This window comes from Podarcis tiliguerta, assembly GCF_965153285.1.
Source record: "Podarcis tiliguerta genome assembly, chromosome: 9".
Lineage (NCBI taxonomy): Eukaryota > Metazoa > Chordata > Lepidosauria > Squamata > Lacertidae > Podarcis > Podarcis tiliguerta.
Window position 1 is genome coordinate 55,686,046 of NC_139542.1, and position 24,336 is coordinate 55,710,381.

At 43.8% G+C, this 24,336-nt stretch overlaps 1 protein-coding gene across 1 annotated transcript; it reads right to left on the reverse strand.

Moving 5' to 3' along the window:
• Nucleotides 1-1,407: 1,407 nt before the first annotated feature.
• ASAH1 (N-acylsphingosine amidohydrolase 1) lies at nucleotides 1,408-23,600 on the reverse strand. Its single transcript, XM_083458396.1, has 14 exons — nucleotides 23,425-23,600; nucleotides 16,283-16,329; nucleotides 15,697-15,787; nucleotides 14,520-14,606; nucleotides 12,562-12,640; nucleotides 11,771-11,845; nucleotides 11,614-11,659; nucleotides 9,294-9,438; nucleotides 8,646-8,700; nucleotides 8,206-8,287; nucleotides 6,120-6,251; nucleotides 5,558-5,681; nucleotides 4,113-4,169; nucleotides 1,408-2,786 (listed from the first exon to the last, which is right to left on the reverse strand). Exons 1-14 carry the CDS (start codon nucleotides 23,491-23,493, stop codon nucleotides 2,697-2,699), a joined length of 1,179 nt encoding a protein of 392 aa, XP_083314522.1. The 5' UTR covers nucleotides 23,494-23,600; the 3' UTR covers nucleotides 1,408-2,696.
• Between the last annotated feature and the right edge of the window lie 736 nt (nucleotides 23,601-24,336).

The window sequence follows — 24,336 nt, forward strand, 5'->3', positions numbered from 1 at the left end:
TGAGTAAAGCTGACAGGGGATCTCACTCCAGTACTTATTGAAGGTTTAAGTCACAAAGTGAAGCAGCAGCGAAGGTAGCAAAGAATTACTCCGCTGTCTCCTCAAACAGGGAGAGTGAGCAATGTAAAACCAAAGGAAGAACATAATCTTACTTCTGCTAATCAAGCACCTCCCATTTTCTTCCAGGAGGGAAGTCTTGGGAATCCCAGCCTAGCTTTTTACGTGATGAGCATAACACACAGTCCATCTTGCAACAGCAGTAAGTCATACCCATGGGTTTTTGTTTTAAGAAACAGGCATCAGGGTGGAGGACTGGGGCCGGAAAAGAGAGACGGAAGTCCTATACCCTGGCCACCACCATAACCTTTGTAGCCAAAATGTTGATTTTGTGACGATTAAAGGATTTGATTGATTCAGTTGGGAAGCATTCAGTTTCTATATTCCTGATTTTACTGTGAACTCCAGTTTCCCTGTGTATCAAAATCTTGCAACGGCACCAATGTTTTAATGCTTAAAAGCGCTATACAGTGGTACCTTGGGTTAAGAACTTAATTCGTTCTGGAGGTCCGTTCTTAACCTGAAACTCTTTCTTAACCTGAGGTACCACTTTAGCTAATGGGGCCTCCCGTTGCCGCCACGTGATTTCTGTTCTCATCCTGAAGCAAAGTTCTTAACCAGAGGTACTATTTCTGGGTTAGTGGAGTCTGTAACCTGAAGCGTATGTAACCTGAAGCATCTGCAACCTGAGGTACCACTGTATATATATCTATGCAGTCTGGAAGATCTCAGCTGGACTTAGTTCTATATAAAGATAGTTGGCAAGCACAAAGATATTTATTTTTATATAGTTGGCAAGCATAAATAAGTTCAGCTGAGATCTTCCAGACTCCACAGATACTTTTAACAATATTTTCATTTAGAAGTCACATACTGTGTAAAAACCGGCAAGGCATTCCTTATAAACTTGTGTCTTTTTCGGCTGGGAACTCCAACTGTGTGGGGGGCGGACAGCTGGTCGGAGAGGGAAGGGCAGATCTGCATTAATGCATTAACACACCAACATAATATTCAGATGTAGGCGCTGGGCCACTTTCTTCTTTGGAACTTGCCTCTCCTACTCAGAGCATGTTAACCAGGCATTCAGAACCACCCTTTCCAAACTACCATTCCTCCCTCAGGGAAATTTGCGCTTAGGTGTAACACAGCCCTCGAGATGCATATCAAATCACCAGAAGGACTTTTGAATCAACAGACAAGAGGCATGGCCAGTTTGTGGGTGTAGGATTAGCCACCTCTGCAGAATGTCGTCAAGCCCCGAGAGAAATGGGAGCGGCTTTGCAGAACCTGCAATACAGTTAAGCTCATTCCTCGCTTCGCTTTCCCAAAGAAGTCAGACAAAGCAACGTGGACCATTTCTCCCACAATTTCTTTAATTGTAAAGCGATCCATAATATATTAAAAGTACATTCTTTGTACTGTCTAGCAGTACGGAAACATTCGTAGCCACGTTAGGTTAGTAGGAAAGCGGAATAATTTTTATTCCAGTGCCTAAACCTTTTAGAAAGGAACCACCTCTAATCTACTGAACTGGGGGAGCAGGGAGTGGAACAGGGCAAAGGAAGAGGTGGGCAGGGATGGATGGACCCAGTTTGCCATAGCCAGGAATACCCAAAACCAGTGCCATTTTTCTATAAAAAAGGGGTGCCGGAACTCACCATGAACACCTCCCTTGTTCTCCCAGAATGGCAATGGCGCCCACCTGAGAGGTGCCAGAACAGAGTTCCGGGCAAAAAAAAAAAAAAGCCCTGCCCCAAACCACTGCTCATTCCCCAGGTTAGCCAATTATGCTCATTAAAAAGCAGCAATTTAAAACCTGCCTGCTTGCACTGAAAGCAGCACAATTCGTATTAGCCCAGCTAAGAAGTCTCCCATGCTTAAACCTGTCACTAATGCTACCACACCTCTCTTTAAGAGCACAGAAGAGGCAGCCTGGCCATCTGTTTATTAACTTAAGGAAAGAGTGTTGTAAGGTTAGTGCTGCTCCCTCCCAGCTCTTTAAAAAGAAAAAAAGTGTGTGGGGGGGGGAGAAATCCCCACCGGAAGGAGCCAAGATAGCCCTTGAAGGCTGGAGGAATTGCTATGCTGTTGGAAATGACCCCTGCTCCCAGTTTGGAAGAGATGGAACTGGGGAGGCCAAGAGCCCCACAACATTTCTTCAGAACTGGGAAAATGCACTGTGGCGCAGAGGCAGCTGGCAGTCTGATCGCAAGGCCAAACACTGGGCTTTCTTTTAAAAGACTGACAGCAACCCTCTACCTGAAGGGAGTTTGTACAATGCCTTTTCTAAGCCTACAACGGATCTCCGGGACCAAGTCTGAGAGACTAAACTTCGGAGGAAATCATGCCCAGGGATTGCACTGCAAGACATTTCCTAAACATTGACGGGCTGAAGCAGCGTGTAAGGAAATAGGGATCCAAAAAGCCCACTGTTTAAGTTTCAATTCATAGGAAGTGCACCTTAACAGTATGTTAAGTGCAAGGGGTACGGTTTACACTGGCAAACCATTGCATAACTGCCAGGTTTAGAAAATCATCATCTCATAAGACACGCTGCTAGTGAAGGGGAGTCTTGGATGAAGTACAGCCTCTGTCTTTTCCTGCCTGGTGAGCATCCATTTCATAAGCCACCCGAGTCCTCACCAGGGGCTACAGGGGTCCGGACACTCCCTCAGGTAAGTCTCCATATGGCCTTCAGAAACCTCGAGCAGCGTTGTAGACACAGTCAGCTAAATGGGGGGGAAAGCAAAGTTTTCACGGCTTTAATGAGTCTGAACCAAAGACAGGAGAATAAGTCAATACAGTCATACCTTGGTTTTCAAACAGCTCAGTTCTTGAACGTTTTGGCTCCTGAACGCCGCAAACCTGGAAGCGACTGTTCCGGTTTGTGAACTATTATTGGAAGCTGAATGTCCAACATGGCTTCTGCGGCTTCCAATTGGCTGCAGGAGCTTCCTGCAGCCAATCAGAAGCCACGGTTTGGTTTCTGAACATTTTGGAAGTCGAATGAATTTCCAGAACGGATTCTGTTCAACTTCCAAGGTATGACTGTACCATGAAGCAGATTGCTTTTCTAAAGAAAGTGTTTTATATCGACAAGGGTGGAAAGCTATGTCTTAGTTAGACCAAATATAAAAGCCTCACATGCAATGCAACAATGCTTTGATTTACAGATGCGGGGGGGGGACCCCACACCAAGCGGAATCAGTGCTGCCAATATCTGGAAATCTAAGAGAATTAACAGACTAACTACCCCCAAAATTGCCAGCGTGCCCTTTTAAAATGTGGGTTTTTGGGGTGGAGGGTTATTGGGTTGTTGTTTTTATTTTGATTATGTCTTTTGTGGTTTTATATTTTGCTTTTAAAGGGACGCGGGTGGCGCTGTGGGTAAAACCTCAGTGCCTAGGACTTGCCGATCATATGGTCGGCGGTTCGAATCCCCGCAGCGGGGTGAGCTCCCGTCGTTCGGTCCCAGCTCCTGCCCACCTAGCAGTTCGAAAGCACTCTTAAGTGCAAGTAGATAAATAGGGACCGCTTTATAGCGGGAAGGTAAACGGCGTTTCTGTGTGTTGCGCTGGTGCTGGTTCGCCAGCTGCAGCTTCGTCATGCTGGCCACGTGACCCGGAAGTGTCTTTGGACGGCGCCGGCTCACGGCCTCTAGAGCGAGATGAGCACGCAACCCCAGAGTCGGACACGACTGGCCCGTACGGGCAAGGGTACCTTTACCTATTTTGCTTTTATTCTGTGAACTGCCCTGAGACCTCTGGGTATAAGGCGGTATATAAATTCAATAAATAATAATAAATAAATAATATTAAATGCACTCTCTCTTGTGTGTGTTTCCACACATGTGTATGGCTTAGATTGTCTTGTGGCTTGGTTTTCATCCCCAACTCTGGGATCTAAGGAGTACAAAGAATATTCTAGGCAGAAATAATCTGCTGTGGGAACCATCTGTCTTAAGAGCAGCAATAAAGAGTCTTCTCCCCTTTCGCCTACCAAGACCTGAATTAAGGCAACAACATGCTAGACAAGGAAGAGTGAGGATGAGTTACCTTATTGAGAATGGGCTTCGTGGAGAGAATGTTGTACAGAGCTGGCAATGAGATGTTCTGCGTGGGTGAAAAATAGAGAGAACAAGGATTTAAATTACCTGCAGACTTGAGCCAAAACAAAGCTTCAACCTAAGCAGTTTCTTTACCAAATTTCAACATCTGACCTCTGCTAAGCAGCAGTGAAGCCAAAAGTTGACTCCCTCTATAGAGCAGGGAACCATTTTTCTGAAGCGTTGCATTCCCCTGGAGGCCATCTGCTGCTGTGGGGGTGGGGGGGGTCATGTACCAGCAGAGGGTGCAGACAGACACAAAAAAATCTGGATTACAATGGAACCTCGGTTGTCGAATGCTTCAGAAGCCGAACAATTTGGAACCCGAACGCCAACAACCGGAAGTGAATGCTTCAGTTTTTGAACGATTTTTGGAAGTCAAACAGCTTCTGTGGCACGTTTTTCTATTTTCACCATTCACTTTGCCGACAGCCCTTTAATTTTTGGTTTTCAAATGATTTTTGGAAGTTGAATGGACTTCCAGAACGGATTATGTTCAAAAACCGAGGTTCCACTGCGTAACTAGCTTCAAATTTTGCCTCCAGTTAGTATTTCCAATCTTGCACAGTTCTGCTCAGATTCAAGCTCCACTGAGTTATCCTTGAATAGGGAACGGATTTTTTATTGTTGTTAAGTTATTCTTCTTCTTCTTTAGTACAACATACCCGGAGTTGTCAAGTTGATGCTTGTGGGCACCAGGGTTCCCACCACTGCTTCCTAGGTGTCTGTGAGAGGTCTCAGTAAACATCTCATTGAGAATCTACAGTGCATGAGTGTGTTTGCTCCTGCTCAGCCTCTCCTATGTGGAACAAGTTCCTTTAAACGTGCCCACAAAAGGAGGTCAGGAGTGGACACACTGTTCTAAATGGAGGAGAGGTGCAAAGCTTCTCTTTGCGAGCGCTGTGGTACATTTTCCTCCAAAAAAAGGGGGCATGGGCAGATGTGGGGCATGCCTGCACCATGTTGTGGTCCTATCCGTTTCATTTTGAAACAATGGTGCTGGACTGACATATGGAGCCCAGCTGCACGAATGGAGTGTCAATTTAATTAAAATATATTAATAACAATTTTATTATTCATACCCATCCCATCTGGCTGCGTTTCCCCAGCCACTCTGGGTGGCTTCCAGCAAAATATAAAAAATTGTAAGGTGTCAACCATTTAGTATGGTCGGGTTTCATCACCTGTAACAGGACTTTGGGTTACAACATTGTTTTAATTAATTTTGCATGTCTTAGACCAGGCATGTCCAAAATCCGCTTTGGGGGCCTAACCTTATCAGGTCGGTTTAACCTGGCCCATGAGGCAGTTTATTTCCTTGGGTAAAATCGGCCCTTTACTTCATCAAATCTGGCCCTCTTTGAAAAAAGTTTGGACACCACTGTTTAGACCTACCTCTTGCTTTGTTTGGTTCAAACAGCTCCTTGTAGGGCTTCTCCGATCATCCAGAAAGGGTGGAGGCTTCCAGCGGTCATAATTGGTTTCCATTACATACCAGACGCCATTTTCTGTGTCCAAGCTTGAAAGAAGTAGCAAACATCAATGCCTATTTTCTGGCAACGATGCACCTTAAATGATTTTTACTTCTAACTAATTTCTGTTGGAAGACTCAGAATACCTAAAAGGAAGTCCCAGATGAGCCACTGAACTGATCCACCAGGCTCTCATGTTCTTGAACGTTACCCCCAGAGTTCAAGTTGCTTAAAGCAGAGCACCCCAAAACTGGTCTCATGTCACCAGTGTGAATGGTAAAGTCAGAAGCCATGGTGGATTTTTATTGAAATCGAGGAGGATACTGATACTGATATAAAAGCATGAGGGAACGTACACAAGGAAGAGACACTGTAGAGAGACCAAATCCTTTGCATTAACAAGAGCCGGTTGGTGTAGCAGCTGTAGCAAAATCTCTTACAGGCAATGGATCTCCTTAAATCGTTTTACCATCAGGCATACTTACTCCCAGATATCCAACAGTGCAACACGGGAACGTGTAATGACACATCCCTCGCCGGATTTGTTTCCCCCTAGTATGAAGTAAGCTGGAGCCAGAAGCTTTGAATGAGCCAGTCTGTCCTTTGCCTCTTCGTAACTACATGCAAGAACGGAAACAGCAATGAGACAGGTGTGTTAACCAGGTATTGCATGGAAATTGTGAAGCTGGTAGGCTAGAGCCTTTCAAAATACTCTCATGTAAAGCAGTCACTGCCTAGTGTGGAAGTGTATTGTGGGGGAGTTGTGTAAGAGAACAAAGGGGGGAAAGAACTTGTTTAAGGGTGGTAGGTGGGAGAATCAAGAGGCAGAGAAAGGAGAGGAGACTCATATGTGATGGACCTATCAACAAGCAACAGGCTTCTGGGTAATGATGCATAATGAAAAAAAGATGTTTGAAAACGCTCTTCCCAAAAGAGCCTGAAGCATTCTTATTAGATAGATAAACTTTATTCGAATTAGCCAACGGCCATAGCAACATAAAACAAGCAATATATACAATTAAAAAGACAACAATGGGTAAAAAGGGCAATCAAATGTCCAAGATTATCGTTCAGATAGTGGCCCTTAATCTCATTGCACCCTCGATAAACCTAGCAACCTTTGCTGTTGTCTGATCATTTTGATCTGATAAAAGAAAGAACAATGTGGCCTCAGATGGGCAGCCTGGGATGGTAAGTAAGAGTGGGGTTATGATTTCATTCCTCAGATCTTTATAAAGGGGACAGGACAGCAGAACATGAGCCACTGTTTCCCGACTGCCATCTCCACAGGGGCAGAGTCGTTTCTCAGTTGGAATCTTTTGGTATCTGCCCTCAAGTACAGCAGAGGGCATCACATCCAATCTGGCCAGTGTGAAGGAACGACTGTATTTTGGGATAGTTAATTTATACAAATATGGTGCCAGGGAATCAAATTGAGAAGGGGGAGAAAAGGCATACCAAGGTCAGAGTTTCTTTATAATGGCCAGAAGCATTATTATTAGGAATAATAGGATTAGAAGTCCCACCCCCCAAAAGATGGTCAAATTATGTATGTGACCACAGCAGCCAAAGGCGGCAAGAAGGAAAGAAGACAAGGTTCCAACAAAAGAGGAATGGATTTCGAAGTTAATGTGGAGAGGGCGAGACTGACGGCCAAAATATGAGACTGAAAGGAAGGAAAGCATATGGAAGAATGGAAATTCCTTTCGGGCTATTTTTTAAAAAGCATTCTAGCCAAATGAAATCGCCAGCAGGCCTTGAAATATACACAACAGGAGGACAGTAAGAATGCTGTAAATAAAGAAATGCAGAGCAGAATAAGTATTGTCTATAAGGCAGCAGGTAACTGGGGGGGGGGGGGACATCACGAATGCAAGGACGGGAAGTCAAATTGTTAAGAAAAGTGTTTTTAAGTTTATAAAACCAATAAAAATTTAACTACAGGAAGAAAGGAAAAAAAAGAGACTCATCCCATTGCTCCTGTAAGCCAAGCACTTCCTCTATCGAGGAACACACAATGCATCTGAAGGATGAGGCATTGCCTCTGGTTCTCTGCTGACAAGTTAGTGGGGGGAAAGCATGAGTTCAAAATTTAGTCTTCCCAAATCATGCCAGTTCTTCTGGTGCTGTTCTGCTGCAGCAGCTTGTACCAAAGGGCAAAAGCTGTCCCTGGAGCCCATCAGAACATGGTTCCAGGTGCTTCTGAATTTCCCATTGTTGTTGCCTCTCTCCAGAAGGAGTGATACCTCCCACTCCATACCCAACCTTAAAGCTCCTGCCATGTCAGAGGCGGGAACCACTTGAGTAGAGAAGAGGAGGAGGAATGGTAGAACGTGAAACACACAACCCCACTGCACAGCACCTTGTTGATCCACGGATGGTACCAGGCGGGTCTGAACGTTAAACAAGTTTTCCTTAGTATCACACAATGTAAAATTTCCATGGAACCAAGATGGCGGTCGTCAAGACGAGAAAGAACAGACTTAAACAAAGAGACCTTATAAAATGAGATTGGGATTTCCCTGGCTTGGCCATATATGCAGATAAACCGCTTCACAATTTGACTGTTACCTTGTACTGTTTTCCAACACAGATCTGGTGAGAAAACTCATCCACCAACCGTTTCTCTGGCCAAGGAGCCACTCAAAGACTCCTGCAAGAAACACAAATTCAAAGAGCTTTATGACCACACGCAGCCTTAGCATTGTTTAAGCATCCCATCTTTCAGTTTAATTCAACCGAGTTGAAAGTCATCCCAAACCATTTCCATGTGGTTTGCTTCTTGGACAATGGTTGGGCATGCCCTGCTATTGCTTCATGCCACACAACTTCTCATATAGTTTCTTACAACATGCATCACACTGCTTTCTCCACTTTCTCCCCTGCATCTTGTGAAATTGGACCTCCAGTGATTTGAGTGGGGTGGGGTATAACGCTACTAAAATTTCCCCATTTTATTAAAGCTAACAAAACCCCCAAAGACACAGGAACAGAGCATTAAGCATACTCACCAATGTAACCTCCATCAAGACTGAACCGCTCATTCATGGTTAGAGTAAAAATGCCCTAAAATACAAAAAGTCAGTTAACAGTGTTTATTAATACCCAGCAGTTAGAAAACAGAGAGAGTTAAGCTAATTCCGTAGTGCTTTAAGAAGGCCACTGTGAGCGACAGAACACTGCTATCCATTGTATTATAGTTTTTGGGCCCCAGTGTTTTACAAATGCTCTTCCTCTTTGTACATGCATACCTAGTGAGGTGAGGTGAGGTGAGGTGAGGACACAAGCATCATATGCTCATATAGATGTTTGCCAAAATACACATTCTGCACACAGGGAACGCCACTCTCCCAAGGCTTCATCAATCGTAAAATAAACTATTACGCATTTAAGGTGCTTTGAGACTCTGTTTTCTCTACAAGGCACTAATATGCCTGGCTTTGTTTTCAGCAAAGTTTGCAACATCAGGTGCAATGGAAAATTAAGGGTGGATGCCACTAGCAAAAGAAGCCTCTGAAGTCACCTGCTTGCTCCTAAGGGAAGGGGAAGACGAAGCAGGCAAGCCTGTGTCTCAGGCCTGTTCATACTCATAATGGCAAGCTATGGTTTACACTTACATCAGAATGCACCTAGTGTTGTCCAAATAACGGAATACTCACTGGCTTCAATCCAGAAAACATCCCCACGTAGCCTGCAAAATTTGCAGACCTGAACACTGTTTTATTGTTCCTTTGAAAATCCAGTGACACCATGAGCGGCTTCAGTTTCTGCGTCGTCCTCCAAGAACTAGCATTCACGTCCCACCTGCAGGAAACGCAACACCACTTAAACATAAGCAAGAACTGTCTATCTAATGCAAACTGCAACTAATCCACAGCAATGTAAAATGGACTCTCTCAGATTTTTGAGTCTTTCAAGCTGGATGCATGAACAGCTAACATTTGGGTGGCTTTCCTTGGAAAAAGCGAGCACATAAAAATCTCTTTCATCTCTCTCCCCTCCACAACAGGAGCAAGTACCAGATTCGGGCAAATCCTGAGGCAAAGCAGAATGCCTCTGGGAGGCACAAGTTGAAGCAGAGACCCATCCCATAAAGTGCTTCATAGCACCTCAGCGATCCAGATGTCAAAACATTGCTGCAAACACCCAGAAGTGAGAGTGTTTACCATAATGCTAGGGCGGGGTGATGAGGGAGACAGTGCTTATAATTGGGAAGGAATGACTGGCATCAGCATTCTCCAATCCAAGGGCTTCAGGGGAGGGAACAGCTTTGCCAAACTGTCTCCCAATTTAAGGAAGCATAGGGAGCAGAGGACATGGAGGAAGAATTCTGCTGGGTCCTACCCCAAAGATGCCTAGCACAAAAGCCCCTCGGGCCAGGGTTCCCCAAACTTGGGTCTCCAGCTGTTTTTGGACTACAATTCCCATCGTCCCTGACCACTGGTCCTGCTAGCTAGGGATGATAGGAGTTGTAGTCCCAAAACAGCTGGAGACCCAAGTTTGGGAAACCCTGGTCTAGGGGCTTTTCGTTTGATGTGGTTGGCTGTACTTACTTGTGCCAGAAAGAAGGGGGGGGGGCGACTTTATTTTTTTGTTTCCCAGTACAGTGGTACCTCGGGTTACAGACTCCGCTAACCCAGAAATAGTACCTCGGGTTAAGAACTTTGCTTCAGGATGAGAACAGAAATCACGCAGCAGCAGCAGGAGGCCCCATTAGCTAAAGTGGTACCTCAGGTTAAGAACAGTTTCAAGTTAAGAACAGACCTCCAGAGCAAATTAAGTTCTTAACCCGAGGTTCCACTATAATAGATTGGGTTTGGAAGGCAATCAAGTAGACTAGGAGCATTATCTTGTCTTTTTCAAGATAACGACCCGAACATTGAAAGCTCGCATGGACTAAGCAAAGGCGTGGTTGTTTTGGGTTGCTCAATGTTTTACATTGTCTTAGTGCTCTTCTGTTAAGGAAGCTGTTTATAATTTTGTTGTCTGAGCTTCTCCGGTGATGGAAATGAGATGTATTGTTGGCAGAATAAATATTTTCACTAAAGGGAGGGGGAGTGGATTAGGAGCCATGAAGCAAATCAGGTAGCCTCTGAACAGACAAATTAAACTGCTGCACAAATTGCTGGGTCTAGATCTGAACCAAATCTTGTGGTCAATGCACACTGCTACCCTGTATGTTCAGAAAATGGAATCCAGTTGGGGCATCAGGCGGAACAGGGTTGAAGGTGGCACAAGGGGCTGCAGGGGGCTGAAGTTGGCAAAAATCACCCCACTTCCACTTCTATTAACTGGAGGAGTCTGCTGAATCAAAAGCCCTTCTGGGAGAGCAAGACCCCAATTAGATGCTACCCACAGTCTTCATGGAACACTGCTAAGTCATGGGCCTTTTATTTTTTTAACAATTTATTCAAAAGTTACAATACAGTTGCAATATTTTTTCAATGAGTAAATCCCCTCTGCAGACAGCTCTGTGATGACAGTGGCATTAAAATATCCTGTTCTTCAATAAAAGAGAAAAAGGGAGCCCAGATTGTATCAAAGGTATCTTTTTGGGAGATTGGAGGGATAGATGGTTTAGTGATTTTGGAGGTCAGATAAAATACTTTTTCTCAAAAGGTGCAGTGTATGTGTGTGTATATATATATTCACTATGCTTCTTTCTTAATAAAAATCTATTTTGATAAATAAAAAAAGTCACTGTGCTGAAAATGACAACCTCAGAGCTTCTCCCTTTTATAGAAAATGGTGAAAATTATGACAGCACACATATTTTTCCCTCTAAAGACGCTCCAAAGAAATTGAGAAAGGCAGGCCATAGTTAAAGATGCTGCAGATTAACTAATCACTCTACTCATTGCTTAGTCTCAAAGCAATAAAAAAGGTAAGGTAAAAAACATTTCATTCCCCCTCCCCCCGCCAATTTAGAAAGTTTGTGGATCCACCAGGGCAGGTTGGACCTCACTGGTACATACATACCCAAGAAACAATCCAAAATCAAGATTTCTGGCATGGTACAGCTTTCCTGGTTGGAAAGGAAAAAGGGGGTGGTGGAGAGAAATGAAATTAAGGTCAAAGAAAAAATACCTTAAGCACTATCTTTAAAAGACATGTCGTTGGCTAAGCAGTCATTTACCTGTGGGGTCTTCTGCTACTATTGAAGTGCACACTGTGAAGATTTCATAGAAGATATTGAACACAACAATGTCACCTAAATTGGAAGGTGGGAAGGGAAGAGGGAGAAAGAGACACCTTTCATCAAAGTGACCATTAAAAACAACGGATAAAACCAAGCATACACTTAAAAGGAAGAAAATGGAGACAGGAAATATCTTCAGAGTATCACTTCTTACTGCGCTTGGTTCATATGTCTATGGACTGCAAGCCACAAGGCAGAGACACTGAGCAGGAAATCTACAAGACTTGCCATTTCAAAAAAATTCTTAGAAGCCTGCAAAGAGGATGGGCAACTTGTTGGTCAATCCTATTTTAGTACCTCTGTGAGATGCCCCTCTTTTCAGCTTTTGAATTGATATAGGAATTAAATTGACTTGCTCTCCTGAATTATGCAATACACAAGGTGCATAATCTATAGCTTGATGATTTTTAATCCAGGAATAAGATTACAGGATCCTATTCTCTGTTCAGATACGCAAATATTGTGCTCCTGGCATACTAAAGGCGAGGATATTACTGTACAGACTTTCACTCAGTAGAAAACTCGGTCAGTCTTCCTAGTCAGGTCTTACATTTAAATAGACACCTGCTCTTCATTTCTGCTACAAACATTTAAGCACGCCTGTTCCACAAATGTATTATACCCTCAGCATGTATTGCTACAGTGGCTGAAATGTTCAATTGCACCAAATTATGCCTTTAATAGTGTGCTTTCAGAGCCAGACACAGTAATAACAAAATGGAAATTACCTAAAGGAGCATCAATTGCAGAAGCAATGCCTTTGATCTCATCATTGAAAGGATAGGGAAGGGTGGAACCTAACCAAGCCTAAGAAGAAAAGCCACAAGTTATTAAAACCTGAAAAACATAGTAAATAACTTCCTATTTTTAATTTCTCTGTCTCCATATATTTCCTTCTCAGTCCCAATTATCTCTTGGTGTAAACAGCACCTTTACAGAGGGTTAGTGTCATTTCACAAACTACAAAGGGACAAACTCAGTTTTGCAGTCTGATCAACAGGCAGCACAGCCAATGGGTACATATGAACAACACACGTTGGCTGCAATTGCATTCTACAATTTTTAGGTGTACACTTAACTAAAAAAGCTATGTGCTAAGTGGTCTGTAGTTGCCTCAGCAGACATTTGAGACTTTGTGGACTGTTGAGACCTTTAGAAAAAAATAACCTGCTTATCAAGAATTTAGCTGCAGGATGACCTCCATTGACAAAGTCCAAGGCACTGTGGTTTGGCTGGCATTTTGGAGCTCCAATATCCTTCTCCTCTTGCATTTTTACTTTAATCTGAACACCACAGTTCATGCAGATAATTGTCAAAAGCAAAGAGAAAGAACTTGTGGAAGATGGAGGTTCAAAACAGAACTACTGTAAATTTATTTACTCATTCCTGCACAGACTGCAGCCACAATCCGCAGACCAGTTAGGACGCTTATTTCAAGGTCCCTGAGCTCACTTTCTACCATTTTTGCAGCCCTTATTGCGTTACATCCTATTTTTTCAGATTTCGCTTCCTTCTTGCAGTAGCTATTTCCAGAGCAATGTGCAACAAACTCCAATTCAAACTCTGGTTTAAATGTAAACTGAATAAATAGGCTCCCTTTTATTTCTGAGTAACGTCTGCTGAAATAAGTGGACACTGGAGAAGTTCAATAAGAAGACACTCTGAAACATTAGTAGACAATTAGAAGACAATTCTACTGTGTTTCACTTGGAGTATACCCCCTGAAATGAATGAACATGACTTAGTTAGGCCCATTAATTTAATTGGTCTAATCTTCCATCTACACGATACATTTAAACCAGTAACATACCGCTTTAAACAGTCATGGATTCCCCCACAGAATCCTGGGAAGACTAGTTTGTTAAGGGACCCTCTTCCCTCTCACAGAACTACAGTTCCCAGAATTCCACAAGAAAGGGGACTGACTGTTAAACCACTCTGGGTTTTCTAACAAATCTCAGCACTCTTAACACACCAGAGTTCCCCGGATTATTTGGGGAAAGCCACAAATGTTTGACGTGGCATGATATTGTTTCAAATGTATACCCCATGCGTGTAACACCCTGACAAGATTGCATAGATCTGAAAAACATTCTAGTGCCCCCGACCACCTGAAAGCCTCTTTGGATCTGGGCCAATGATAGTGATACCCCCCTTAAGTTACTCGGGAGCCTATCATTTTCTAGCTCATCACAGGATTTGCCTGTGTGAATCCTTCCTGCGTCTCTCCGAATCCCTTCTAGTTGCTTTCCCCCCCACAGCTCAGTGGTAAAGCACATGTTTTGCCTGGGGAAGATGCTAGATTCAATCTGAGGTTTTCCTAGCAGGCCTTGGGTAGACTCCTGCCTGACAAAAGTTGAGTGTCTGAACCTGCATACGGCAGCATCCTAGCTTCCAAGCAACAGCCAGATAGCCTGGAGCGGCGATAAATCTCTGCACAGTAATGTACAAACTCAAAATCATGACTGGCTTTCTGAGTGCAGCGGCACACCAAAGAGATTTTCATTAAGGGGCCTGCAATGATGCCAAGGACTCCTGCCAGAATTCACACTAAGCATCAGATCCTGTTGATAACTGGTGCATTTATTTTCCCGTTTTTGGCTTATTAGCAGCTGCGGTTCAGACAGGCTCAGCAAGCTGGATTCAACTTTCCCCTAAATTTTAGAGAAAATGGAAAGGTACTCACCAATTTAGATTCCAGTGATGCTATGGCTTTTCCACTATGAAGGAATGTGTTTAAAATATCTTTCATAACCTGAAGGACAGCCTTCAGCTGGAAAAGTTTAAGAAAAAGCTCGGGTGAACACACTTTTAAATGCAAGAGCCACTTAAAACATATAACCCTTTCACATGTGCCGAAGCACATCTGAAACAAGCAGTCTTTAATAGTGATGAATTGACACTTTCAACTACGTTCACTGACGCAATGTGAAACGTCTTTTGTAAAGGTAGAGAGTTCTTTCTTTAGGCAGACTTCATACATTGTTAAGCCCTGCCTATCCTGTATGTTGTGACCATTCCAAGTCTCAGCTGCTATCAATGGGTGCTCTGAGGGAAGAGGGAACACCCTAATTCTATGAATTGTTCTGTCTGCTTTCGCTTGCCCATCCCAATGAGGCCTCTGCTGTTTTGCATCCTGACAAGGCCTCCTTCACAGCTTTGCAACAGCAAAACCCCACCTTTACAAACTGGAATGTGGCCAGGCAGGAGAGCAGAAGTGGAGAGTTGTGTCTATTAAGATTCCACAAGACTGAATCTATGACCATACCCCCAGAAGAACAAAGACAGAAAGTGAATTCACAGCCAAAGAAGAAGAGGAGGAGGAGGAGTTTGGATTTGATATCCCGCTTTATCACTACCCGAAGGAGTCTCAAAGCGGCTAACATTCTCCTTTCCCTTCCTCCCCCACAACAAACACTCTTTGAGGTGAGTGGGGCTGAGAGACTTCAGGGAAGTGTGACTAGCCCAAGGTCACCCAGCAGCTGCATGCGGAAGAGCGGAGACGCGAACCCGGTTCACCAGATTACGAGTCCACCGCTCTTAACCACTACACCACACTGGCTCTCATACAACCTATGCACATTCACTTGAATGCCAGCTTGTGTCTGTTCCTCAGTTAAAGCCATTTTACTAGGCATTCTGACTGAGGATTTTTGGCCTTGAAATAAAAAGCAATGCAGAATTCAAGCATGAAAATTCCTAAGCACAATTTAAAATATTTCCCTCCAGCTTTAGGGGCAGGATTAAAGCCTGTTTCATTAAGCAGTACACCTATGTTAGCGGAAATTAAAGCCTGCATCTCATTAAAAAGGCACCCAGAAGAAAGCTTCTGATCCTGACCTCCTTCCCACCATGTTCCCTACCTCTGCCTCTTTGTCACGTGCCAACTGGACCCATCTCTCACTTGGTGGTAAGTCAAGATTTATGATGTAGGTGGGAATCTTTCCTTTGTACCTGAAAAAAGGAGCGATTTTCATGAAACGCAGAAAGGTGTAGCTACACTTAAACCACTATTTTGCGGCTGTTGCCTTCATGCGTCTTTCTGGTTAAAAAATTCTACGTAATTTATATTTACATTGCCTAGCTTTCATCCATCAATATTTAACACAAACATATTTAACACAAGCACATTTTACCTATATTTACACCTAGTAGCGGTCTTCTTTTATGATCGCTGAAGACAATTAAGGAATCTTCTTTAAGCTAACCTACACAATTCTTTTCCATGTGCCCTCATTCTGCAAAAATCACCACTGTCTCAAACTAGGTACAATGTTCTCTAGCTGAATGTTTGGTCAGTGATATATAGTAAGGTAATAGCAGCACCACAATCCTGACTCAATGCGCCAAGTTTAAAGTTCATGTTATATTAATTAAATTTGTAAGTCAATGGGATCACAAGTAAACAGCAACTATCAGCTACTGAGCTGTCCTTAATAAGTTACTTACGTTGGTCCTGAGGGAGGATATGCTAGTGTTTTGCATTCTTCACCATACTGCAAAAAAAAAAAAAAAAAGAAAGAAAGAAAGAAAAAAGACAAAGCCTTTTTGAGAACAAACATTTTTATAATTGTTTCATGCAAAAATATTCAGAGTTCTTGTTGCCTTCTCAGCTTTTGCAGACAAAAACAAAAAACCAAAAACCCCTGAAGGACTAAAGTTGCAGTCATATGCAGACTTACCAAAGACTAAAGTCCAACGAAACTCATTGAGCCCTGCTTAGGATTGAACTATACCTGAACTCTCCATTTGCAGGTGTCAAGGTTAGGGTTCAAAAATGCAAACAACTAGCTGGGAACCCTTTTTCTATGCATGTTTAAAATGGGCTGGTTTGGGCATAACTCTGAATCATGCGGGAAGCCTCTGACTTTGAAAATTCTCACCTCTTTTTTGATGCATGTCAGAAGGAGGAGACAAGTGGGGAACAGCTAGTCCTTACTTTCCTAGAAGCCCCCTTCTCTGGCAACAAAAAACTGACCTATGTGGTGGTCAGGTGAAGATGATGAAAAAGCGTTCCATTCATAGTAGTGGGATCTTTTCCCAAGCCAAATTGCTATGCAGTGGGAGGCTTTTTTGGGGGTGATAGAAGCAGCAGCACACAGGCAGACAGTGTTAGAAACTCAAATATATAAGCTAGGTGCCAAATGGCTCCTTAGGGTTACGGTCGCCAAAAGAGAATGCCTAGCTGTCATTTTTGTGGCAGATGGCTCGAAAGTCATATTTTTCAATTTCAGGAACTTTTTGGTAGTGGCTGATAGCCAGGTGCAAAATGCACCTGGCAAATTTTGAACGCTGCAGGTAGGGAAGTGCTAACATTTCTTTTTTGAGCTTCAACTAGCGCACAAAGCTTTTGCTTTCTGCTATTTGCTTGCCTCTTGGATCTAGTACAGGTCTGAACTTTTACGTTGCTTGTGAAGCAAGATATACTACAGAAGAGAGGTAGGCTGGGCTAGAAAGCCACATTTATGTAGAGACCCATCTGATAGTGGGTAGCCAAGAGTCCTTACCTGCTGAAAAGCATTTTTTTAAAAAACCATGAGAGTAAGATCTTGAACCTGTGGTCCTCATTTGGATTCCAGCTTTCATCAGCCCTTGGCCAGGGACGATGGAAGTTGTACTCCAGCAACATTGGTAAGAGCCACCACCCTAACCTGGAGTCAAATCTGGTTAGCTCCATTGTATTTGAAATAAAGAGTTTTCAAGCTTCTTATTGAAACACAGTGAGAAGGTACTTAAGCAGAGAGCACTTGCAAAAAAAGCCACTCTGCCTCTAATGCAGAAAGAAGAATGAAACCATAGGATTAGCAAAGGTGTTACTCAAACAGTTGGGATTATGTAAGCAGACACAGAAATGCCACTGTTGTAGGCTGGGAGCTGTCTATTTATTTGATGGAATGGCAATTCCTTAAGCGGCAACAGACCCCTCTTCAATTTATTTCTGTCTTTTAAACTAGCATTCCAGAAAAAGAAAAAGACTGCATGTTCCCTATGATGCATATTTTGCATCTTCACTTTCTGCCATATCATTTAGCAGAGCTCACTAGCCCTGTTAAGGTATTAGCTTCCCCCATCTGGTTAGGTAGTTTGTGGACAATTCTGACTGGCTCCCTCTACATGGCATGTTGGAGGGCAGACATCAGCAGGGATGTGTCCGCATAGGCTCCCCTTAATCAGGGTTCTAAATTGGGTGAGGACTTCTACACAAGCACCGGAATAGGGCTAACAAAGTGAGCCAGGACCATGCTGCATTGAGCTTCCCAGCCTGCGACTCCTATCTGTGGTGTTTCATCTGTTGATGTGTGAGCAGTCAGTACATGATGGTCCTACTCAACAATATCTTGAGTGTGGACACAGAACTTCCCACAGGAAAGCAGACTCCTCTACTAAAGTCTTAACATGTTGAGCAACCCTCAAAGTGGGTGGGGAGAGGCAAAGATTATTATTATTATTATTAATTAAATGTGCAAACCGCCCTTCATCCAAAGACCACAGGGTGGTTCACAACAGAAAAAACAAAAATCGAGAACACAAAATACTTAATAAACTAAACCAAAAACATAACAATAACCCCCTTCCCACAAATTATCCGAAGGCCTGGCTAAAGAGAAACATTTTTGCCTGGTGCCTAAGGAAGGTGCCAGGCAAACCTCCCTGGGGAGAGCATTCCACAGATGGGAAGCCACAGTAGAAAAGGCCCATTCTTGTGTTGCCACCCTCCAGACCTTTCATGGAGGCACACGACAAAGGGCCTCAGATAATGACCACAGGGTCCTGGTCAGTTCATATGGGAAAAGGTGGTCCTTGAGCTTTAGCAGTTCTGGGCAGTCAAACCCAGCAGTTGAATTGGGCATGGAAACTAACTGCCAGCTAGGCTAGGATCAGTGTAATATACTCAAACCATCTTGCCCCAGTGAGTAACTTGGTTGATGAATTCTGCACTAGCCGAAGTTTCTGAACTGACTTCAGAGGCAGCCGCACTTATAAAGTGTTTCAGCAATCCAACCCAGAGGTTACCAGAGCATAGACAACAGAAGTTAGGCTATCCCTGTCCAGAAAGGGGCATAGCTGGGCCACCAGCCGAAGTTGATGGAAGGCACTCCGGGCCACTGAGGCCAACTGAGCCTCAAGCGACAGCAAAGGGTCCAGGAGGACCCCCAAGCTACGAACCTGCTCCTTCTGATGAAGTGTAACCCCATCAAGAGCAGGCGATCTCCCACCCATCTGGTCTAGGGAACCACCCACTAACAGTGCCTTATCTGGATTGAATTTCAGGTTGTTGTCTCTCATCCAGTCCATTACCGAGGCAAGACACTGGTCCAGCATACAATGGTTGTAAGAGAAAGGCAACTCTTTTTTCTTTTGCTATTTTTAGTGAATTACTGAAGTGTAATTCAAAATTCTCCTCCTCTGCCTTTCCCCCTGCTTCCCCCTCCCCCCAAATATATTTAACTGTTTTGGAATCTTGTCTTCTGTGCGGTTTGGAGTAATTTTTGGTTTTTCAGAAGACAGAACTTGCAATTGCCAATGGATAGAAAATGGAGACAATTGTTTCACCAGCGATAAAGTAATATTTGCACTCTGTCAAAAACTCTGCTGAAAAAGTAAGGAATATTACACCTTAAATGAGGTTACACAAGGATGTAATTAAAAGTATCCCACCAGAGGCACTATTTCACAACACAGTAGTGTTTATGACAGATAAACATATGCAGCAAAGTTCAAAGACCTGTTCTGGGGATCACAGAGCCACAATTTTTGATTTTTACTTTGACATGCCCTCAATCTTTAGCCTATTTAATATAAGAAATAGTCACTTGGCAGGTAGAACCAGCAGGGCTGTTGTGAATCACATGAAACTGATGCAAGCAGATTTCCTTTGCTCTCCAAACATGGAAAAACTAGTCGGTTTCACAATATGTATTAGAAATAACTTGACTGCTTAATAAATGTGAGATTCAGCCCCTTTGCAAATTCCCCTCTATTAGGTACAAACAAACATTTATTTATCTCAAGATCAGTCGCAACCGATTTTGTAAGAGAGGAAGAATTCAGATGTGTTAAATAAAAAAACAGACTCAAAATGCAAAAAAAAAGTGCAATAAAATTTTGAAGCAGAAGGGCAGCTCCTCTGACTCAACTCTGGTGATAATAAACTGTCATGTGATACTTGTTAATACACTTTGCCATAGCTAAGCGTTAACTAAGACCACATTTGAACATCTATGTTGTCCGTTTGGTTCTGTTGAGAAGGAATATACATTTCAAGAAAAGATTACACATCCATGAACTGCCGCACTCAGCAATTCGTTTCTCTAAACGAAACAAGAAGGTAATTGCTCTGCTAAGTCACAAGATGCAGCATAAGCAGATCTGAGCTCCTCCTCACAAGTTGGACTTGAGAGATCAGCCTACTCAAAGAACATGTGGTTTAAACAAAGGGGAAAAAGTGCTCCTGTATTTGGATATAAGTAGAATGGGGAAATATAGAAACATACAACAGTATACAAGAAATGCAAGGAAATATAGTAGCTTTGCTGCTACAGATCATCACAGGCAACACTAGCTCTTGAAAATTTTGTGAGAGGGAATGGCTAAAACTAGGTGCTTAGAGACCCATTTAGTCATCTAGTCCCCTGGCTATCTTGACCTCCAGAAGCAAAGGCAATGTTAAGAAGGCACTATGTAGAAAACAAGATGGGAGAGATTAACAGTTGTAGGTTTACCAGAGGCATCTGGCTGGCTATTGTGAGAAGAGAACGCTGAACTAGATGGGTCACTGGCTTGATCCAGAGGGCTCTGATGTAAACGTCAAGGCTTTAAACTCATCAAGTGAAAAAGATTATCATTAAATCATTAGTGGATCAGTTCATGAAAGACAAAGGAAAGGTATTTTCACACATGACGGCCATATGTCACTTTGGAACTTAGCTGGTGCAAAGGATTAAGTGGAAGGAAGGCATTTAAAACCACACATACATTTCTGGCTAATATAGTACAGATGTTTTGTTCAAGAGTCCGCACCGTCAAAGCAGGCACCTTATTTTATAATAGCCTATGAAAAGATCTCACAAAACATTTAGGCCTTCTGCCTATACCATGTATGGCCTGAGCAATGTATGCGACTAAGCTCCAATCCACGACTAAGGACTTTGGATAGAATCACAGAGTTGGAAGGGATCGCAGAGGTCATTGAGTTCAATCCCCTGCAATGCAGGATTTTTTTGCCCAACATGGTGCTCAAACCCATGACCTTTGGGGGGGGGGGGGAGTGTCTCATGCTCTATGAACTGAGCTATCGCACATATATATGCAAGGAGATTCATCTCATCTATGGTCACCTGCAAAGCAGACAGCTGACTGCTTCATCATATGGCTGGCTCCCTGTTTCCTATACCGCTGCAACATTTTGGGAAATAAGCAGAGTATTTGTATTTTAAAAACGCAACTATGCAGTGAATAATAATGATAACAATCGTCAACCTCTGTGCCACTGCTTAATTTCTAAGACGAGAGCTCCAAAGTCATGACCAGAAATCCATCTGTCTCCCCAATCTTACCTAGTTGTGGAAATGGCTCAGAAAGAACAAAGGACTTTTGACATGTTCCAAACCACTCCCTTTTATCACTGCTTCATACGTTCTGTACATGAGATACTAAGAAGAACCTACTGCCTAAAATACCGCCTCAAATTGTAAAGCACTCCTACAACCGTTATGCCAGTGGTTCTCAAACAGTGCGGCGCAGCACACTGGTGTGCAGGAGAGGATGGCAAGTGTCGCAGGACCCGCTCAGAAAAACATTCAAACATTTCAGTGTAGCATAGCATCAATTAAAAAAAAAAAAAAAGAAAGCAGAATATGGGAGGGATATCTTGTTAAAATGAGAGCATCGGTATCAAGTGATACCGAGCACAATCCTAGCTGTGTTTTCCAATAAGTTATCAAATTAGAAAAATGGGTGCGGCGCAAGGAAATTTTTATTCTGAAACTATAGCCCAGGGAAAACAGTGAGAGCCACTGCACTACGCTCAAGTGGGGGGGGGGGAGAGGGGGGAGAATATACATACAAATGCTGTTTGTTCAGCACGACCTTCCAACTGTTGATCCAACTACGCCCCCACCCACAGTCCAGCTGATTCTGACTCAGGATAGGAGTCTTCAAAGATGTAGGCAACTAACACAAATCCTCCCCACTGGGAAAATCATTACTAGCCCTGCATCTGCCTGAAAGATGCACAAAGCAGGAAGACTTCAGCATCCCCAGCAAAAAGTGAAGAGAAACAACAATAGGGCTGCTTATTTCCCTTCCTCTGAAATATACAGACCAATCGGATTAATCATCCCTTGGAAGTCCTTTGGCCGTTCCTGCTCTGCTCATGGTCAGCATGGTAAACAGCAGATTGCTTTGGGTCCTCCCTCCCTCCTCCTAGGACCAAGCCTGTAAATCGGTCAATAAAAATGAAAGCCTCTGAGCATATGGGTGCAGCATTTGCCTTGCTTTGTTATAACTTCCTACACTGCCCTTCGACCTAAAAATCACAGGGTGGCTGCAACTACAGCTGCTTGGATGTTATTAGCCCAGAGACTGAAAGAAGGCAGAGTCCCTACCAGAGAAGAATGGCAGATTAAGTTGATGGGACTATGCTGAATTGGCAAAAATGACCCAGAGAATCAGAAACAGGAAGAGCAAGATTTTAATAATGGGGAAAATATATAATTTGCCTTAAAAATCATTGCGAACAATTAAAATCATTAGTAGGATTGGAATGACACTTGTGTTTTAATTTTGAAATTTGGGAACACCCTCCCAACTGCTGTATCAGACTTTTAGAAGACATCTGAAGGCAGCCCTGTTTAGGGAAGTTTTAAATGACTGGTGTCTTAATGTATTTTTAATCTTTTGTTGGAAGCTGCCCAGAGTGGCTGGGGAAACTCAGCCAGATGGGCAGGATAAATAATAATAATAATAATAATAATAATAATAATAATAATAATAATAATAATAATGTTATTGAGATTTAAAAGATTTGGATTAATAAACAAGATGGAGGAGGAAAAAGGTTAATACAAGGACCCACAAAGGGGAAAAGGGAAGGAGATTCTTTGGAATTCTCTTTTTATGTTGACTGTTAATTGTTTTTTAATTCTTAAAATCTGAAAAGCTAAATAAAAAAACAAACAAACCAGAAGATCGCAGGGCTGTTCGCAACAGAAAATGAACTTCTTTCAGCCTGGAGGGTTCAGTGGGTGAGAGTGCAGTGCTGACAACGCCCATGTCGCAGGTTCGATCCCGGTGCGGGGCAGCTGCATATTCATCCCTGCATGGCGGGGGCTGGACTAGATGACCCTGGGGGTCCCTTCCGACTCCAACCACCCTGGGAACCACCACCAGCAGCAGCAACCATTTCCGCGGATGCGCCGAGACAAACACCGAAGGCGCACTCTGCACCTGCTCAGGAACGCTTTTGGCCGGCGGGGGTTGTGGGGAGTGTTGTTTTTTGTGCGCGTGCGTCTCTTTCTCTCTCTAACTCCGCCGCTTTTCCCGAGGGGGGGGGAAGAAAGGAGAGGAAGCGAGCGCGAAGAGAAACTTACCGGGTCCTTGGCCACCGCAGCCCCCAAAACGACGGCGGCGACGACAACGAAGACCCCCGGCGCCTGCATCTCCCTGCTCTCGACTTGGCACGCAGAGCTTCTCCCTGCCGTGTGGGAGCTTCGCTCTGAGGCGCCGAGGAAGATGAAGAAGGGGCGGGGCCTCGAGAATCACATGACCTCTTCCGCACGGGCAGGCCCGCCTCCGTTACGTGAAGCGGGCGCGCGAGACGTCCGCCCGCGCAAAAAGGCGGGAAGCGCCGTTGTTCGCCTGAGGGCCGGGCGGCCTCGTCCGAGTCCCTGACTGAGGAACGTTTCGCGCGGCTTCTTCCCACACAGTTTCCCTCACAGGAAACGCTTCACAGTGTAACCTGCCCATGCTAGGTGGCGCCGGTGAGCTAGGGAAAATTTCACGTATTGTTCAAAACAGGTTTTTTAAAAAGCGTTTCCACGGCGTGTTTTTTTTAAGATTCCCCGCAGGGTTTCCCAAACTTTGGTCTCCGGTTTGTTGTTTTCCGGGGACTACCGATTCCCAACCCCTTCATGGATCACTGCCTTGCCGTGGCGAAGGGGCTTGAATAACTCAAGAGAAGCTATGAACTATGCCGAGCAGGGCACCCAAGATGGACAGGTTATAGTGGAGAGTTTTGACCAAACGTGATCATAAAAAAGGCTGATCGCTGAAGAATTGATGCTTTTGAATTATGGTGCTGGAGGAGACTCTTGAGAGTCCCATGGACTGCAAGAAGATCAAACCTCTCCATTCTTAAGGAAATCAGCCCTGAGTGCTCACTGGAAGGACAGATCCTGAAGCTGAGGCTCCAATACTTTGGCCACCTCATGAGAAATGAAGACTCCCTGGAAAAGACCCTGATGTTGGGAAAGATGGAGGGCACAAGGAGAAGGGGACGACAG

What these genes read in the sequence shown, in the direction of transcription:
- ASAH1 (XM_083458396.1), bottom strand. Translation starts at nt 23,493, where the DNA reads ATGCAGGCGCCGGGGGTCTTCGTTGTCGTCGCCGCCGTCGTTTTGGGG. An exon ending in GCACTGTTGGATATCTGGGA is followed by an intron (nt 5,682 to 6,119) that starts GTAAGTATGCCT and finishes ACTTCTTTCAAG; the next exon opens with CTTGGACACAGAAAATGGCG. An exon ending in CGAAGCCCATTCTCAATAAG is followed by an intron (nt 2,787 to 4,112) that starts GTAACTCATCCT and finishes CCCCCCATTTAG; the next exon opens with CTGACTGTGTCTACAACGCT.